Here is an 18,791-nt window from a genome sequence, read left to right as displayed (position 1 = left end):
ATTAGTCAAATACCATTGTACTAGGTCTTCATAGGGTTGTCTACTCATTAATATATCAACTTGTATGTCATTCCTTTTTTGCAAGGGGACATATGTCACGATACGGGGCCCCCTGCTGGCCTGGCAGAGGTTTATTGCCCTGTTGTTGTTGGGTTGTGTTTGTCCCCCTGGTGGGTGGGGCGCACTATAATCTCCAGCACCCGAGGGCCGTCTATATGTGTCTTGTCTTTGTACCAATTGACCACTGGTTATTGTTTCCTTAATTCGGATCATTTCACGGGTTTTGTGTTGTGCACCTTATTCCTTAAATCCCCTCTTTCGCTGAGACTGGTGCGGTTCCTCTTTATTTTGCACTCCTTGTCCGTCACAATATGCTTTTGTCTGACCTTGCACAGATGTACATAGTTGTGTTTTCAGTAAAACAGACCTCAAAACATAATTATGATACACAAATCTTAAACAAATTTAAAGTTCAGGCTAAAAGCGTTTGGTTACTAACATTTCCTGATTAGTGCTAGACAACTACAATTATTAGTTATTTGTGTTCCCATATCAATGATCCACAATTAGGCACTACTTGCATAATTTCTAGTTCTTTAGTAGTATGGGCAAGAGTTTCAGGACATTGACTTTCTCTTCACTTCCAGCTAAGCTTTAAAGATTTCTCACCGTTGACACATGAACTGGCAAAATATGATACTCAAGTCAAATCACAGAAACCTGAAGGCACCCAGGACAATATTTCAGCTTGGAATTTATTCACAATATTGTACAGTTTGGGCCACCTAACAGCTTGGACTCAAAACCAGCCGTGTTGATGAACAGCACCCACGGCTGCTAAATGCCTTAAAGGGGGATTAGGAACAGAATCTGGGGTGGGTGGGTGGGGAGGGGGAGGGGGTCGGGGTGCCGGGGTAGAAATTAGGTAAAACACTTTTTCTGAGGCCTGCGTAACACTGGCATGTACATTTCACGTTTTAACACAAGGTAAACCATTATGAGCAAAAATATTGAGCACCTGACATTATCAACAGACCTAGCAATAATATAGAGATGGTTGGTGATAGAATTGCTGATAATATGACAAAGTAGGCATTATAATAACCTTCAAGTAAGGTGTCCATAGAAAATGAATTATAATCTTTTGTAAATTTGCTCCTGGCTATCACTTGTTCAAAAACATACAAACATTTTTTGAGATATATTACATTCAAACATACGATAGTTTGTCAGTGACAGTAATTTCAAATATCCAAAACTCTGTAACCACAATATTTATGCAAAAAAAGACTCAAGTCCTGAGATCTACATTAAAAACCAGTTTTGGCATCAAAGAGCAATTTCTTTTATGAGAACTACATACCTATGCCTATAGTAGTCCAGCCTCAAACTGACGAGTACTTCCTGTTAGTATCGTGAGGATGGCAGTGTTGAACTCACTATTCATTAATGTAAACTAAATTACACCACCACTCCCACATTCCTGCTTCCCCAGAGGAGTTAAAAATGTTACTGCTACCATTTCATTTCAGATTTTGCAGAATTTAAGTGGTGATACGACAATGGCGATCCAGTTGTCTCCTGTTGCTAACCAGAGATCATTCTTGCAGCCAGGTTTCCATTTAACGAACGTTGGTTGGTTGTCCTCAATCGCAGTGATATATAGCAAAAACTAAAACACAGAACTATAAAGGCAACAATTCCTTCAGTCCAGGAATGGGTCAGGAATGGAGCAAACCATGTAAATATATATTGTGTGTAACGTTAGTGGCTGATTGGCATGGTTTCGCTACACAAGAGTGAATAAAGGAGAAATGTTGAGACTTGAACTATAAAAAATGTATTATTACCAAGCCAAAAAAACCCCAAAACAAAACAAAACCCAAAGTCAAGAACAAAAATGCTATGGATAGATGCTGCAGTTGACCTGTCAATGGCTGTAAACAAAGACCCATGTATACAGCAGCTAAAGGCTGGAAGGCCTCCCTGACGCTGTGGCCGGTGTAACTCGGATCGATGTAAATGGAAGGTTCGCAGTACGATGTCCATGAGGCTTGGTAGGTCATGGTAATGCAGCAGGAGGTGGCTAATGGGGAACAGCTCTGAAGGTTCAGTTGAGACGGTGACAGCGGGGTCCACTGTGACAGTGGCATCCCCGTCCGATGGTGACTCGATTGGAGGGGTTCTGGGATAAAAAAATACAACACAGGACAATATATAAGAAGTTAAAATCTTTTAAAGATCGGGAGTCAAAGTGACAAAAGAAAAAAATACATAGTTTGTTTTAAAATAAGACTAAAACTCACAGTCCAGAGAGGTTTGAGGTCATTTCAGTCCCACTGTCCCATAGTACTAGAAGACAAACAGAATGAGAGATAATCATGGCCACATAACTCCAAGGACGTGCCTACGATTTGATAAGTGGTAAACTAAGTTGGTTAGAGAGTGTGAACGATCCGATATGTAGTGGCAGAACTTCGAAAGAGCAACATGACAAACAGGAAGCATTGGAGCATGTTTACAGAGCTGTTCACCAAGCTGGTGTCTGTGTGCAGAGCTGTTCACAGGGCTGGTGGCTGTTTACAGAGCTGCTGAACACATTTGAGATTAAATATTGATATGCCATGGTGAACCAGACCAGTAGTTCATTTCTGCTCCAAGGAATCCCACAGTGCAGACCTTCACACACACACATTTGAATATATAAGGCAGACAAACATGCTTTTGGCAAAAAATAATGACAGAAAACAAAAGAACGGCGGACACAAAGGAGATGATTTATGGTTAGAGGTAATATCAGTGATTAATGCTGCGTAAGGTGTGGTAAACCAACAAGCAGTTAAGCACAAATTTGAGGCATCAGTGTTCACATGCAGCAAACATACAACTGCTCCCCTACAAGACTAACAGCAGCACCACGCGAGGTGCACAGTCAAAACCACCCCATTTCCCAGCATTCTTTTATACCCTTCTGGAGTGTTGGGGGAAAACAACAATAACAACAACAACAACAACAACAACACCAACCACTCCTAGTCTGCATCACCAGTCGGCGTGGCGGGGGGGTGCGGAAGCCCGTGGGAACCGGTTCATGGTGTCATAGGCTGGAAGGCTTGGAACAGAAAGGGAGACATAGTCAACATCAGACCAGAGTCCAACCCATCACCCACCCCATTTTACACCGAGAGACTTCATGACCCTTCATAGCCCTCTCATAACCCTCTCATAACCCTGTCATAAATAACCCTGTCATAACCCTCTCACAGCGCTCCTGTACTCGAGATTTCCCATGCAGCACACAGCACACCAACAGGGGCACATGCACATCTGCCCATAGACTCACTTGAACTAGTTAACACATAACTGTCAAGAATTATAGTGAGGTAGATTAGTTTTTTTTAACCTCTAGCATGTTCCATATAATGACCGTGTCTTTATAAAACAAATCCTCGGTCAAATCAAGGAACATATATGAATGGATTCATAGTTAGAGTGTTTATGGGTAGAAGAATGCCTGCACACTGACAGCATTTAGCCTGAGGACTTGTGATCTGTGCGTCTGTCGGGTTGTGTGTGTCCTGAGCCCCTTTACGTATCTGTGTCTCAGTTTGTCCTGAACGGGCAGGCATGCAGTTAGTGGCAGTGAAAGGGCGGGTGAAGTGCCCACCGCAAGTAAAACAGGCAAGTTTCATCACACACATGCGAGGAAACAAGCTGCACAAGACACACACACACACACACACACACACACACACACACACACACACACACACACACACACACACACAGATGACAATTAAACTGAATCAAATCAAGCTGATTAGCGACGGCTGATCACTGCAGCGTGTTGAGGGCATGCAGAGCTAGCAGTGAGCCCGAGATCGAATGCTAATGCAGCGCAGAAAAAGAGGAAACCCAAAAGGTCAAAATGGCTGCCTGTCCACGGGGCTTGCTCCCAGCATGCTTTGCTCCCAGCATGCCTTGTTCCCTTACACCACAGCCTTGCATGCAGGTAATTAGAGTTCCATCCATTAAGGCGTTTGTTGTTTGGTAGTTTTTACCTTGTCATTACAGGGTTTTGGACACCTTGTAATCGTTCATTATAATAACCATTATTACCAATTTCCATACTGAAACAAAATATTAAAAACAAATCATAAACAAAATATGGCATGAGACAGATGACATGCAATTGGGCAACATGGACTGGGATTAGTGTGACCAGAGTGGACATATGCAGGAGTGTCTAATGGTTTCTAATCTGTTTCTCAACAAATGTAACAATGTAAAATGTAGAGGATATTATATTCATGTTTTAAACAGCCCTCTATTTTTAATTTTAATTTTTTTTTACAAAAGGGAGTTTTTTCTTTCTTTTTCTTTTTTATTAAGACAACACACAAAGACAAGCAAGACCCTTCACCAGAGAAGCATTCCAAGACTAAAAGCTTAAACCAGCACCACATAATTAGCAGATTGATTTCTGTACAAAACAGGTAGAAATATCTGATTAATGAGGTTTTCAAAAAAGAGCGGAGGAGAAGAATGGGAAAAAACAGCTTACGTTTTCATGGGAATTGTCTCAATGCTAAAAAGATATAAGACAAGCAAAAAAATTAATCATCGGGATGAAGATGAAATTGCACCGGAGAGAGAACAGTGACATAGCTTAGATGTCAAAATAAAAGTCTCCAGTCAGGACACTTGGTGACTTGTCTATAGCAATGTGTCATTACTTTAAGTGTACACAAATGACTGAAAAACACTAAAAGGAGAACATTTAGTATGTACAATTTTTTTAAAGTGCAAAGTGCTGGACAGAGAGAAATGGAGGAAAGGGTGAAAGATGGAAATAGCAAAAACTGGTTATCATAATGTGAAATGCCAAGTCCCTGAGACAGAGGAACTGGAGAGAGTTAGCAGAAAGAGAGGAAGAAAGACAAAGAGAGAGATCAAAGTTACTATTTCTACCAAAGAGTGCAAGCAAAGAAGAGTGATGAGATATTTTAACTTCAATACAACAGAAAAAGGCATCCACTGATTATTTTGGCCATCTGCAAACTAGGCATTTGTTATAGAGGTGCTATAGTTGTTTGGCACAGTCCCTTATATTGTGATCCACCATGCAGCCACTGAAGTGTGTGTAACGGGCTGGGGAGGGGGTGCTCACTCATCATAGACATCCTCTGTGTCCATACGGCGGTAGAACTTGGCCAGCCTCACGGCCAGGATGATGCTGGGGAGGAGGAAGAGCGCAGAGCAGCCCAGGCCGAACCAGAAGGTGTTCTGAGACACACGAGCGCAGAACAAGCTTCCATTAACAGATCAAGCAGATGCAACAGATCAAAGTGTTGCACTAAACAACAATGTGAAAACAGGGCCTGGAAGACCGACCTCATCACTTTAAGGTTAAATAAGTATTCACTCTTATAGATTAGACCAGCCATCTCCTGGTTCTTAGATGTGTGGTGGTCTGCTGACAAGCAGGTTTGTACCAGACAGGGAGATGAAAAACGTGCATCAAAGGTGGTGCTGTATCATGTATTTGTGGAGCAGAGTCCACAGAGGTGACCAGAGTTCAGTAGCACTGGAGCAGTTCCTGGTGGTCACCCACTTCTGGTCGTCCATCTTCTGTTTGTTTGGAGTGTGAAAGTAGGTGCTCACCATGGAGTCCATGAGGAAGCTGCAGGCCAGGATCTCAGCAGTGTCCACGATGTTACTGAGAGGTTTGCAGGGAGCCACCTCCATCTCCAGCTATGGGAGAGCACACAATGCTTCAAATGCTTGTGAATGTGTCCTCAGTACAAACATGGACATGAGGACTGAGTTGAGGTGCCGTGAGAAGAAGATTCGTGTCACTTCAGACTGAACGTTATTCTATGGCAGTACTCACAGATGTCTTGACCCAGTCTATGTACTGTTGGAAGTAGCCAATGATGGTCAGCTTGTACGTCTCTGTTTCCTACAGATGGTGTATCACACTGATTAATCACCTTACACAGATAACACTTCCATAAAGACAGTTAATGCTTCTTTAAAAAACTGCTGTATTTGCTTGTGACAGTACCTGATTGAAAATAAATGTTGCATTCTGGGAGACAAGGAACTGGGCTGCATCGATGGCCATAAGTATATCTGAGACTTTACTCTGAAAGAGGCATTTCAGTTACAATGCGGTCGTACCAAAACTCGATCAAGTTGAGAAGAGTGAGGGCAAGAGTGAACACAAGAGTGAACACAAGAGTGAGCACAAGAGTGATGGACTCACATGGAGATCTGAAGCAGTACTCTCCAGAAATCTGATGCTCTGGTTCAATGTGTCCTGTGATGGGGAACAACACAAAGAACCAACAATCTTCACTGATGCGAACTCCAAATGTAGTAGATTTATAAGGGTTTATGTAGGATTATATGGAAGTGTTCATACTACTGGCCCACAATACGTTATAGTGTCAGCTTGCAATAGGAACATGATTCTATGCATATACAATATATAAATTTTATATATTAATATAAGTAAATATAATTTTCATCATTTAGCATGATAATGAAAATGCTTATGCTGCTGAAGTATGCTTATGAAAGGATTAAGCACAGCTTATAATAACATTTACAGTCCCGGTATAAAAGAATCACAAGACATCAGATGTAAAATACATCAATATATTTCATAATGTGAATGGACACTCTATACCCAAGTAAACTTACTGATAATCTTAAACTAAATATTCAAAATAAAAGACATGCTTACTTATGGAACCAGATTTTTGCCAACATTGAGCCTTCATTACTGTATTATTACCTAATATTCACATTACTGTATAACCACATTTTACAATCTCAAATGATTTTGTAGGAGACTTTTATCTACTTAAGTATTTTATATGCTTCCACAGCATAGTAATCAAGCACACATTGCTTACCATGAATTGTTGAACGGGGACCACTTGCGTGACGTAGATCTGACGGAGAACGCTGGTGAGATCCTTTACTGAAGTCTTTAGGGATCCTTCATCCTGGACAATGCGATCGGAGACAGACACACGAGGTGGGGTTAAGAAAGGGTACGACAATGACGAGTGAAGATTTCAAAGCAAAAGCAACAGTACTTTGCAATGTGAGTTTTCCTGCAGGAAGAAAAGCTGCTGCCCAATTTCACATGACGGATATTGTAGATGGTTATTGAGGTGTGTACCAGAGCTCCATCCAGAGACTCTGAGCCCATTTGAAGAACACGTGAGCTTTGTCAGCTACACTTATGGGACAAAAGCAGGTTGGAGCACTGGAGCCCTAAAGCTGTGATGGAATATTCTAGAAATGCTTAAATGTCAGAGCAGAACCATGATGTGTAAACTGTCAGCAAATTACATGGAAGACTGGTTGTTGGTGTTGGGTAATTTGACCTTCTTGCTGAGCAGGACTTTGAAATGAAGTAACCGTGAGAGGTAGCGCAGTTTCACTGAAGTATTTACCTAAAGTGGGACTCACCATATTGTGGGTGTGAGTGTTCAGGTCATTTGCAAACGACAGCAAATCAATATGAGTCACTCCTTTATTGAGCTGTAGGAAACACAAGCACTCGTGAGGAATCCGATTCAAAATCTTTTTGTTTTTTCTCAATGCTCTTATACCCCTCCCCCTTCAGTGCTAATGTCCTATAGGTAAACTTTCAACATTATCAAAATGATAATGCTAAGCTCCTTACTGTATTGTGCTTAGGGCAAGATGATAAGGGGGAAAAGCACTGTGGTGAAAATTAAATTACAATCCACTACAATGCAGTATTAAGATCTCAGTGAGATATGAAGAAGGCAAGTGATGTCAGTCAATGGTCTAAAAATACGTGTGTGTGTCTGAAAGTGTGTGTGTGTACGCCAGCATAAGGGAGAATGTACCTCCTCCAGATATGCAGCAAAGTTGATCTCTCCGATCCCTGTCTCAGCAAAGCTGAGGAGATTCTGTTTGCCCTCCGAGTCTAGTAGGGTGATTGACCTCAGATCGATCTTCATGCCCTCAAAGTTGTGTGACACATCCTTAGTGTACTAGTGGTGGAAGAGAAAAGCCAATATCAAAGTCTGCCTGTGCTTGGAGAGATGGACAACACTGTAATTATCTGTCAGTGGGAGCAGTGGGATTGTCACCGGGAGTGCAGTCCCAGTGCTGCATAAAGAGCTTGGCATTCTGGACTCCATCTCTCCTGATACAAGTGGTCTGCAAACCTACACTCACTCTGACATCTGAGTTAACAGATCCAGGTTAACCTGGGCTAGAGCTACTTTCTGGAATACCTTGCAGCTTTCTAGCTGACTGTGTATCGCAGGATGGAGGACAGGGAAAGGTTTCACCGATCTGGGAGTTCTGGGGGCCGAGCAGGGTGGGGGTGGACAAGCTGTGGATTGAGGTGGTGCGGTGACGTAGAGGCTAATCCGCCTGCTCACAGCTCTGGTCGGGCTCAGCATCAGAGATGTTTTCTTACTGTGACAGTGCTCCATATGGTGTAAGGCCAACTGAGCGTGATAATTAGATTAACAATGTTTGTTATAGTTGGGCTTACAGAGTTGGGCTCTGTAATACGAAATATGTCTTGTGATTTGTTTCTTATTCCATTTCTATTAATAGCGGCTGAGATATGAAGACGTGTACTTGTTTGCCAACAGTGTTTGCCATGATTTATAGAACTGTGAGATGCAAATTTGCATAACAGACATGCACATAGTCAGTTTAGACAAGCCAAAACTTAATTTCTATCTGTTCAGGAATGAGCACAATCACAGCATTCAAATTACTCATCACAGTAACACGTCGATAAATTTGAACAGATCTAGCATGTAATTTGGAAACTTGGACAAGCAAATAGGGAAAGATCCACTCGAGTGCTGACTAATGATTCTCAAAGAAAGCTTAAAAACATGAACGTTGGCACAATGTTCAGGAAACCATTTGGGTGTTGTAAACTGTCTACTCACCATACTGGTGTTAAGTAAGGGTAAGATATTGAACACCTTATCCAGGTGAAGTGCCGGGTAAACACCCCTGTTCATCTTACAGTTACTGAGAGAGAGAGGGAGAGAGAGAGAGAGAGAGAGAGAGAGAGAGAGAGAGAGAGAGAGAGAGAGAGAGAGAGAGAGAGAGAGAGAGAGAGAGAGAGAGAGAGAGACGGAGATGGATGTAGAATTTAAAGACACAATTAATGCCTGATTAACACCTGAAATTCTATTATCTGCTTTCCTTATAAAACGTCTACAGTTTGTCTTTGCCACAGCTGCGTGGCTGGTGCAGTCCAGTTATTTTCAGTCTTTTCTGCCTTCTGCTTTTCATGGTTTCAGATATCACCAATGCACTTCTATTCTGCTTCTGAATTCACACAGGAACATGAGGTGGCAGACTGCACTGACACTGAAATGGTGTCGAAATCTGATGTGAAGATACAATGGAACAAACATAGAAATTGTGTTTTCTTAAGACTGGTCCTCATATTAACAGATACAACAACGCACGCACACAAAACCCTTTTCTTCCGTCTCTTGCACGCTCATTTAAGTAAGCATGTGCTCAGGGTGACACCTGTAAAGGTTTTCCACTGTAAGGTCCACTTCAGGATCATGGTACAGGTAGCCAGGGATGAAGTTCCTCCATTCAGGATTGACCAGGTATGGAGTGTCCAACACCTACAGAAAAACACCAGCAGCAAGCCAGTGAGGTTCGTTAGGAATGACCTGCCCCACGTTATTACACGGTTATTGCAATCTGATCAATTCTATGTATTCTCACAGACTATCAAGGGCATTGTTGTAATAACATATCTCCAGGATCTCAAGTTCAGAGGTGTCTCAAACAGCATGAGGAGGTGTAGCTCAAGTGTCGCCATCTTGCCTTGAACAGCTGTCTGGAGTGGAAGGGCTCACACACCAGCTTCTCCACATTCCCCCCCACCACAAACAAGGCTGTCACCACTCCCATGAGCACCCAGGAGAACAGGAAGCTGAACCCCACGCCTCTGGCCAACGCAGGGAGACAGAGACACAGGGTGAGTGTTCAGAGTCTTTGCTGCAACTCAGTCGGTGACCGTAAACTAAACCTGCGAGTGTCTCTAAGCACACTTCTAAGCACACTTCTAAGCACACTTCTAAGAACAACCCGATCCCATCGGAAACACTCACGCCATCAGCAGGTTCCCTCCGGTGTTGGACACACAGCCGCGTGTTGTCGGAGAGGCGTGGCGATCGTATCCCAGAATTCCACACAACAGACCCAGGAAGTTGAAGGCCAAGATGAGTGCTACCATGCAGCACAGCGTGGTACAGCCGATCCACCTGCAATTGTCACGTTATAAGAAGAAACGACAGGAGAAAAGGAACCATTCTATGGTGAAATGTTCACTATATACATGTAATATTTTAAGAAAAAATAACATAACAGGGCAAAAACCTGTAAAAGTCCATCAAATCAATCTCTGGATAGGTGTCCTCAATTTTGGAGTGCATGTGATTGATGAAAACCGTGAGGTTGGTCAGGGAACTCTGGACTGGGAACAGCCTGGAGAAGCCAGTGATGTTACTGCCGATGCCATCCAGCAAGTCTCTGACTCCTAGAACGTCCATGTAGGAGGACAAAAGAAAGGTCTGTTTCTCTGCATGCTTCATAATAGGCTGTCCGTGAAAGACAGGACACATTAGCCACGCGCCTTACCTGCAGCCTTGCTCCTGGTCTGGTCGGCTACCATGGCAGGGGTGTTATTGAAAGCAGAAAGCCCCTAGAGGTCAAGAGGTCAAAGTATGAGACAAAGAACTTTTCACTTCAGTTACGCCCATGAGTCTCAAAGCCTGGGGGGAGAACCTGACCCTCAGAACCTCACCCACAGAACCTGACCCCCAGCAAGGTATTGCGTTTCATTCAAACTGCACACAACGCTTGGTACTCACCTTCCGAACAATGCGGCTGAGGTCAGTCTTCAGAACGTTGTTCACCCTGACCAGCTGCTGGGTCACGTTGGGCAGCTGAAAGAAAAAAGTCTTCGTTCAGAACCGGTTCGTTTAAGAGCAAAGGAGGCGGACTCGTGCGAGAAAGAGAGGCAGAGCCGTGTCACCCCGGTGAAGTTGGCGCTGACGTCGAGCTGGTCGAGGGAGCGCTGGATGCTGAGGCAGAGGGGCGACGTGGAAAAGGACACGTCGGCACACGCGGGGTCGTCCAGCGTCTCACGCAGGCCTGCGCGCACCACGCTCAGGTTGAACTGCAGCTGCCCTGTGCCCTCCTGCAGGACGCCCAGCGCCACACTGACGTTCTCCAGAGCCTGCCTAGTGTCCCGCATCACTGTGTCACACACACACACACACACACACACACACACACACACACACACACACACACACACACACAGAAGTCACACATTCATAGGTGTATGTGCTCAACTTTGTGGGCTGATTGGGGTGGAGGGTGATGGGGTTGAGACTGGGGTGGAGGGTGTAGGGTGATGGTGTTGAGACTGGGGTGGAGGGTGTAGGGTGATGGTGTTGAGACTGGGGTGGAGGGTGTAGGGTGATGGTGTTGAGACTGGGGTGGAGGGTGGAGGATGATGGGGTTGAGACTGGGGTGGAGGATGATGGGGTTGAGACTGGGGTGGAGGATGATGGGGTTGAGACTGGGGTGGAGGGTGTAGGGTGATGGGGTTGAGACTGGGGTGGAGGGTGATGGGGTTGAGACTGGGGTGGAGGGTGATGGTGTTGAGACTGGGGTGGAGGGTGATGGGGTGGAGGGTGTAGGGTGATGGGGTTGAGACTGGGGTGGAGGATGATGGGGTTGAGACTGGGGTGGAGGGTGTAGGGTGATGGTGTTGAGACTGGGGTGGAGGGTGGAGGATGATGGGGTTGAGACTGGGGTGGAGGGTGTAGGGTGATGGGGTTGAGACTGGGGTGGAGGGTGATGGGGTTGAGACTGGGGTGGAGGGTGATGGTGTTGAGACTGGGGTGGAGGGTGTAGGATGATGGGGTTGAGACTGGGGTGGAGGGTGTAGGATGATGGGGTTGAGACTGGGGTGGAGGGTGATGGGGTTGAGACTGGGGTGGAGGGTGTAGGGTGATGGTGTTGAGACTGGGGTGGAGGATGGAGGGTGATGGGGTTGAGACTGGGGTGGAGGGTGTAGGGTGATGGGGTTGAGACTGGGGTGGAGGGTGATGGGGTTGAGACTGGGGTGGAGGGTGATGGGGTTGAGACTGGGGTGGAGGATGGAGGGTGATGGGGTTGAGACTGGGGTGGAGGGTGATGGGGTTGAGACTGGGGTGGAGGGTGGAGGGTGATGGTGTTGAGACTGGGGTGGAGGGTGGAGATCTGAAGCCATCACTCCTTTCACTTTAACTTGAGAACATTATATCTCTCAAAATGGGAACAAAGCAAAAGATGGATAAAAACCATAGCGGAGAAATAGCATCTAATCTGCATAATGCTAACCAGCTACTACTGGTTTCATTCATTATTACATTAAGTACTACATTAGCTGGTTTATGAGCACAGGGTATCATGAAGCGGACAACAACCAGGACACAAGGTCAGCTGAAGGGGACCAATCACTGGGCTTCACTGGGATAAAGTCAAAGGTCAGCTGAAGGGGACCAATCACTGGGCTTCACTGGGATAAAGTCAAAGGTCAGCTGAAGGGGACCAATCACTGGGCTTCACTGGTATAAAGGGAAAACTACTGCGTTTAGTAGCGGTTACCTTTAATGGCTTTCCCCACTTTGACTAATTGAAGAGAAGAGAAAAACCTCAGACCCAGGCAAGCTAACGATTAATGAGTCACTTAATTTAGCTGACAGATTAATTTAGCTCATTGTTGGAACTGTGTTGTGAAAGAAAGAAAGACAGAAAGGTGGCTCCTCTAAAGACTAGGTCTAGGCCTATCATTAACAAAACTCCATGGATGACTGATGAAGTTCGTTCTTTAAGACAGAAGTGTCGTAGATCTGAGAGACTTTGGAAAGCTACGGGTTTGGAAGTACATCGCCTGTACCTAAAGGAGCTTCGCATCTCTTTTAATGATCTAGTAAAGGATGCTAGGTCCTCCTTTTTTGCGAATCAAATTTTACTCTCCAAAAGAAACCCAAAGATTTTATTTAATACCATAAACAATATTGTAGCTCCTCCTCCTGTAGCGCTGCCATGTCTTTCAGTCAATGACTGTAATAGGTTTCATGTGTTTTTTGTGGAGAAGGTCATGGACATTAGGTCCAGCATTAAGCCAGTGGCAGGTGTTTCCTCTTCTAGCCGCCCACCTTCTCTTACTGTTTTGGATTCCTTTCAGCCTATCAGCTTAGATGATCTGCTGGATGTAATTGTGAGGCTAAAGCCATCAAGTAGCTCCGTGGATGTGATACCCTCTTCATTATTGTTGAAGGTCTTACCTACCGTTGGCCCTGCTATATTGGCCATTGTAAATTCCTCACTGTTAACAGGTTGCTTTCCATCTTATTTTAAACACGCCACTGTTCAGCCTCTTTTAAAGAAATCAAATTTAGACCCGGCTGTGCTTAAGAACTATAGGCCTATATCTAAGCTTCCTTTCTTATCCAAAATTTTTGAGAAGGTGGTGGCAAACCAACTGATTACAGTTTTAGAAAATCACAATTGCTACGACTCTTTACAATCTGGGTTTCGGAAGAGGCATTCTACAGAGACTGCTCTCCTGAGGGTCTCAAATGATCTTTTAATGTCTGCTGATGTTGGTGACTGCTCTGTGTTGGTGCTGCTGGATCTCAGTTCTGCGTTTGATACCATTGATCATGAAATACTGATAAATAGGTTACGTGACTGGGTGGGCATATCTGGAACAGCACTTGATTGGTTTATTTCTTATCTCACTGGGAGAAGTTTCTCAGTTACGATGGGAAATTGCACGTCTGAGGCAACCCCATTAACCTGTGGGGTTCCACAGGGTTCAGTTTTAGGGCCTTTGTTGTTTTCTTTGTATATGTTACCTTTGGGGCAGATTTTAAATAGTTTTAATATTTCCTATCATTTATTTGCTGATGATATTCAGCTTTATTTCTCTTTTAAACCAAGTGAGGTTCATAGTTTGTCTAGGCTATTAGATTGTCTTCAATCAATCAGAGAATGGACCTCAAATAACTTCCTACAGCTAAATGATAACAAGACTGAGGTATTGATCATTGCTCCTGATAGGCTTAGTCAAACGATTAAGCAAAATCTTGGACTTCTTTCCTCTGCTGTCCACACTAGCCTCCGAAATCTGGGAGTTATCTTCGATCAGTCTTTAGCATTTGATTCTCATGTTAAACAGCTGTCAAGATCCTGTTTCTTCCACTTGAGAAATATCAGTAAACTGAGATCTATGGTTTCAACAGCAGATCTAGAGATGCTGATCCATGTGTTTATTTAATCTCGCATAGACTACTGTAATGCTTTGTTTTCATCTCTCAGTGTATCAGCTCGTGGTCGTTTACAGATAATTCAAAACGCTGCAGCGAGGTTACTGACCAAGTCAAGCAGACGGTCTCACATAACACCCATTTTAAAGTCCTTACACTGGCTTCCTGTAGAATTCAGGATCCAGTTCAAGATTTTAACTTTAACATACAGAGCACTACACAACACAGCTCCTGTGTATGTCGCTGACCTGCTCCACCCCTACACTTCATCACGATTACTCAGGTCAAACAACCTGAGTTTACTGTCTGTGCCACGCTCATGTCTAAAGACTCGTGGAGACCGAGCATTTAAGGTGGTTGCTCCAAAACTGTGGAACACACTTTCTCCACATTTAAGATCAGCTGACACTGTAGATACTTTTAAAAAACAGCTAAAGACTTTCCTTTTTACGCAGGCGTTTAGTTAGTGGTGGAGGTTGCAGCCGTTGACCTTGTACACTGTATTTTATTTCTGTTTTATAGTGTGTGTTTTTGTGTCTTTGATTTATTTTATTTTATTTTCCGTTGTAAAGCACTTTGTGGCTTGTGCCTGTGAAAAGTGCTATATAAATGTATTTTACTTACTTACTTACTAGAAAGAACGAAAGATAAAAAATAACAACAAGAACAACAAAATTAAAGAAAGGGACACAAGAGTGACTGTAAAACTCCTCCTACCTCCTGCCATGTTCAGTGCACCATCCAGGGCGGGTCGCACGTCTTTCCCCAGCTCCTCATGTATCCTTCCGCCCAGCAATAGATCTACATCTGCAGAGACATGTCAACAGCGTCGGAATACGTGCAACCTCATGCCTAACTGGACACGATACAGCGAAGGACATGATGAACTTACTGTCCAGGTCCCACAGGACTTGGTTCTTGGCAGTTCCATACTGAGATATCAGGTAATCAATTTGCTTTAAGAAGGAAGATAAAAACAGTCAAGGAAACTGATTTGAAAGAGTACAATTTTTTTATCACCTCCATGCAGACGATCTATGACATTTCATTTATCTGTCCACCTCTTTTCCCTTTCTAAATCATGTCCCCATCAATGTTTATTAAAGACTTAGTCAGTGACATACAGAAAATGCTATTTAATAAAAAAATCTATCTGAATTGATTGCATATGAGAGGTGGATGCTCAATCTGTTCACTGCTATAAGGTTTATGCATGTGCACCTGTCACTTGAATTTAAGCACAGCTGAACACATGCACGCTTATGTGGTTCATTAGTACGTTATGATGAAGGTGTGAGTTTTTACCACGGGCGTGTCATTGACGAAGGTGTATAAATCCCTCAGGTTACTGTTCACTAGCCTCCTCATGGTCTTTAGCTGAGAACTTAGGTTCTGATTGGCTGCGTACGCACACAGAACCCCAGCCCTGAATACACAATATCACATATCAGAAAGACAATAGAACACACCTGACTAACAAAATCCTTACACACACACACACACACACGCACACACACACAATATATATATAATACAATACAATATATCATTTACATTGAATGCATCTAGTGTAGAGACACGTTGAATCAATAGGGGGCAGCACTTACACAGAACTAAAACTTAAATCACTGACACCAGTATTAATAATGCTTTGTTTGCCTTAACAATCACTTTTACATATTCTTGTATAGATCATATTTTTCTGGTGAAAGTTAATCCACATTACTGACAAGCAATGGACATTACTGAGTACACCTTCACCACTGAGGACTGAAGGTTGTCATCCTGATGCTGAGGTTACCCAGACGGTAAGCCAAGACACAGATCCTTTTGCAGAACAACGTGTCAGTTAACACAAGCGGAATCCTCCTTTCAGCACTGGGCGAGCCTCAAAAAGATGCGTTCTGTTTACTAATTCGATTAGAGAAGCGTCAAGAGCAGAGCGGCCCCGTGTTCCTGTCGAACGGGAACTCATTCAGCTTCATTCCAGCCTCTGTGCAAACGAGGACAAACGCACCCGCCTCCCCAGTATTCAGTGGGAGGTGTGGGGAAGAGAAGCCATCCCAACACATTCAGACATGCTTCTCATCACACCGCGAGCTCCTCGCCGCGCTCAGAGATGAAATGAAAGGCTTGTGTCTTATGTAACAGTTTGTAAAGCCACAGAGATCGTTGTGAGGACCGTGTGCTTGAATCACTTCTGTGCCGGCAGAGCGTTGGTTCTGTGACCGCCTCCTCCTTAGAGACGGAAGACGAGGACGAATCAGTGGGCCCAGTATGACCGCTGTATCAGCAAGAGCTCTGACAGCACATTATGTGAAATGGTCCATGTCCTATCTGAGGGGAACGTTTAAAAAAACCCCTCCTGTTTAGGCCCAGCCCCTGGGGAAATGTTAAAGCATTCTGGTGGAACTTCAGATAGTGAGCTAACTCCACTATCTCCACTGATATAACTGCCCATAATTAATCTCAGATGTTTAGGCTGTGTCTTTCCCCAACATGAACCCACTAGTGACTGTGTTGCACGCAGGCCACCCCACCGAGCCAGAAATCCCACGAGGAAAGCTTAAAAAAGCCATCAGAGCTCAGACAGGTTGCGAGCGGGAGCGATGATCCCTGCTGGGCCATCCTGTCTCTCTGCGGAGCGAGATGGCACAGGCCCAGAAATGTCCTGGCCACAAAGAGGCTTTGTGAGCCTCTCTTGACTAGCAGTGAACACACTATCCACTTGGTCCTGAAGGATCTGGAGAAGAGGCACAGGGCGAGAACGTGAGCCTACAGATGACGCGTGCTCCACAGAAGGACACGCTCACACACGCGGGACCTGCACGGGCTCGTCGCGCGCCCCGGAGGGTCAAAGACGACTCACGTTGGGGCGCAGAGGCCACGTGGGAAACGTGCGTTTGCTTGTAAACGAGCCGCAAGTGTGAACGTGGCGTAACCGAAACAGATGATCTCGAGATCTTCACATTGCACAGCGTGACGGAACCAAAATAAACGTGTAAACGAGAGGTGACACTTTATTAAGATACTGTCAAGGCTGGGGAATAAAAAAAATATATATATATATATGCTGATATTTTGGGATGTGGCATTCTGATTTGCTGATATTTTGGTAATATATCTATTTTCGTTTTCTGAGGAAGTAAGACGAGCTCTAGCAAGCCCTAGTAAAGTCAAGCATCCCAGTGAAGCGGAGTTTCTTCATTCTGCTGGTCCAGTGTCCTGGAGAATGAGCTCCCTCTGCTCCACGTCCCTGCTGTGTTCACACGGCCCAGAGCCGCCAGTGGGCTCCGGAGCCTCCACGTTTCTCCACTCGTCTCCCGGGGCTCGGAGCTCTGGGTGGGGGTGAGAGCCCCATTAAGTACCTCTCTAAACACAGGTCCCGACCCGCCAGGTCTGGTTTCACCCAACAATGGATCCGGTCTGAACCTGCCCGCTGGCGTTCCTGTTCCTGCAGCCTGTAACGCGATCGCCCCCGCCACAACACGGCGGCCGAGACAAAGACGACCACTGTGGACGGGGGGCTCAGGGACAAGAGGACCCGAGACACCGATACCAACCGAGTACGAGACAGCACCAATTTGGGAGGCATCACCGGAACCGTCAAAAGCAGCAGCAGATGCAACGAGGTTACTGGACCGCGCCGAACTGGTTGCGTGTGTAGAACAGGACGAAGCTCAGATGGGAGTAGATGGATTGTACTCCAGAGGAGACGAACACATTCGTTCCATGTGCACCTCCATGTGGGATCCGTTTAGGGATGTCGGAACATCAAACCCATGTGTGTGGTGAGAAAGTGGACCAGAACAGGATGGCAAGCAAAGAGCAAGACAATGACTCTTTTCCTTTTGCATTCAGAGACAGAAACACATCTTATCAAAAACACACAAACACACATGTGCACACACACACGTGCGTGCATGCACACACACATTTTTGAAGTGCTCTTCTGAATACTCATTTTGAGGTGTACTAGATGTACCAGTACATGAATTTTAAAAATAAATCTAAACATTTCATCATCCTTGATGCTTTCTTTGATGCTCTTTAGAACGTCTATTCCTAGCTGAGATGTAATCATATTGCTAATGCTTGCATGTTAAAATGATTTTAATCAGCTGCAATTAGTCACAGTAGGGCACTGGAAAAGCAGTAGAGCCTTGGTATAGCGGCAAACACACACACACACACACACACACGCACACGCACAAACACGCATACAAGCACACGCATGCATACACACACACGCACGCACACACACACACTCACACACACATGCATGCATACACACACGCATACACACGCACGCACACACGCACACTTTCTCTCCATGCACAGACAAACCTCAGGCAGTAGGCCATTTCCATGACTGAAAAAACTCATGCTAACCAGCTAAGCCACTGTGAGCTG

General features: G+C 44.7%; 1 protein-coding gene across 6 annotated transcripts in view; it reads right to left on the bottom strand.

Annotated features, from left to right (window-relative positions):
• Nucleotides 1–737: 737 nt before the first annotated feature.
• The window catches only part of prom1a (prominin 1a), a 53,471-nt gene continuing 35,417 nt past the window's right edge, over nt 738–18,791 (bottom strand). For 2 of the 6 annotated variants that reach the window (XM_077022357.1, XM_077022358.1), the window contains 24 exons: nt 15,684–15,804; nt 15,271–15,334; nt 15,096–15,185; nt 11,087–11,310; nt 10,923–10,997; nt 10,690–10,753; nt 10,429–10,588; nt 10,161–10,313; nt 9,874–9,997; nt 9,565–9,668; nt 8,967–9,051; nt 7,896–8,042; nt 7,489–7,560; nt 6,924–7,016; nt 6,269–6,322; nt 6,068–6,148; nt 5,894–5,962; nt 5,665–5,754; nt 5,171–5,286; nt 4,565–4,588; nt 4,062–4,130; nt 3,028–3,112; nt 2,307–2,352; nt 738–2,185 (listed from right to left, as the gene is read on the bottom strand). In XM_077022357.1, the coding sequence (XP_076878472.1) occupies nt 3,043–3,112; nt 4,062–4,130; nt 4,565–4,588; nt 5,171–5,286; nt 5,665–5,754; nt 5,894–5,962; nt 6,068–6,148; nt 6,269–6,322; nt 6,924–7,016; nt 7,489–7,560; nt 7,896–8,042; nt 8,967–9,051; nt 9,565–9,668; nt 9,874–9,997; nt 10,161–10,313; nt 10,429–10,588; nt 10,690–10,753; nt 10,923–10,997; nt 11,087–11,310; nt 15,096–15,185; nt 15,271–15,334; nt 15,684–15,804 (2,149 nt within the window). In that variant the 3' untranslated portion in view covers nt 738–2,185; nt 2,307–2,352; nt 3,028–3,042. Of the gene's footprint in view, nt 2,186–2,306; nt 2,353–3,027; nt 3,113–4,061; nt 4,907–5,170; nt 5,287–5,664; nt 5,755–5,893; nt 5,963–6,067; nt 6,149–6,268; nt 6,323–6,923; nt 7,017–7,488; nt 7,561–7,895; nt 8,043–8,966; nt 9,052–9,564; nt 9,669–9,873; nt 9,998–10,160; nt 10,314–10,428; nt 10,589–10,689; nt 10,754–10,922; nt 10,998–11,086; nt 11,311–15,095; nt 15,186–15,270; nt 15,335–15,683; nt 15,805–18,791 lie in introns of those variants that run through there. The other 4 variants (XM_077022359.1, XM_077022361.1, XM_077022360.1 and 1 more) reach the window with 3 other exon arrangements.

The sequence above is a fragment of the Brachyhypopomus gauderio genome, chromosome 11, assembly GCF_052324685.1.
Source record: "Brachyhypopomus gauderio isolate BG-103 chromosome 11, BGAUD_0.2, whole genome shotgun sequence".
Classification (NCBI taxonomy): domain Eukaryota; kingdom Metazoa; phylum Chordata; class Actinopteri; order Gymnotiformes; family Hypopomidae; genus Brachyhypopomus; species Brachyhypopomus gauderio.
The sequence above is the reverse complement of the archived record's forward strand: the minus strand, read 5'-3'. Positions and strand labels throughout refer to the sequence as shown.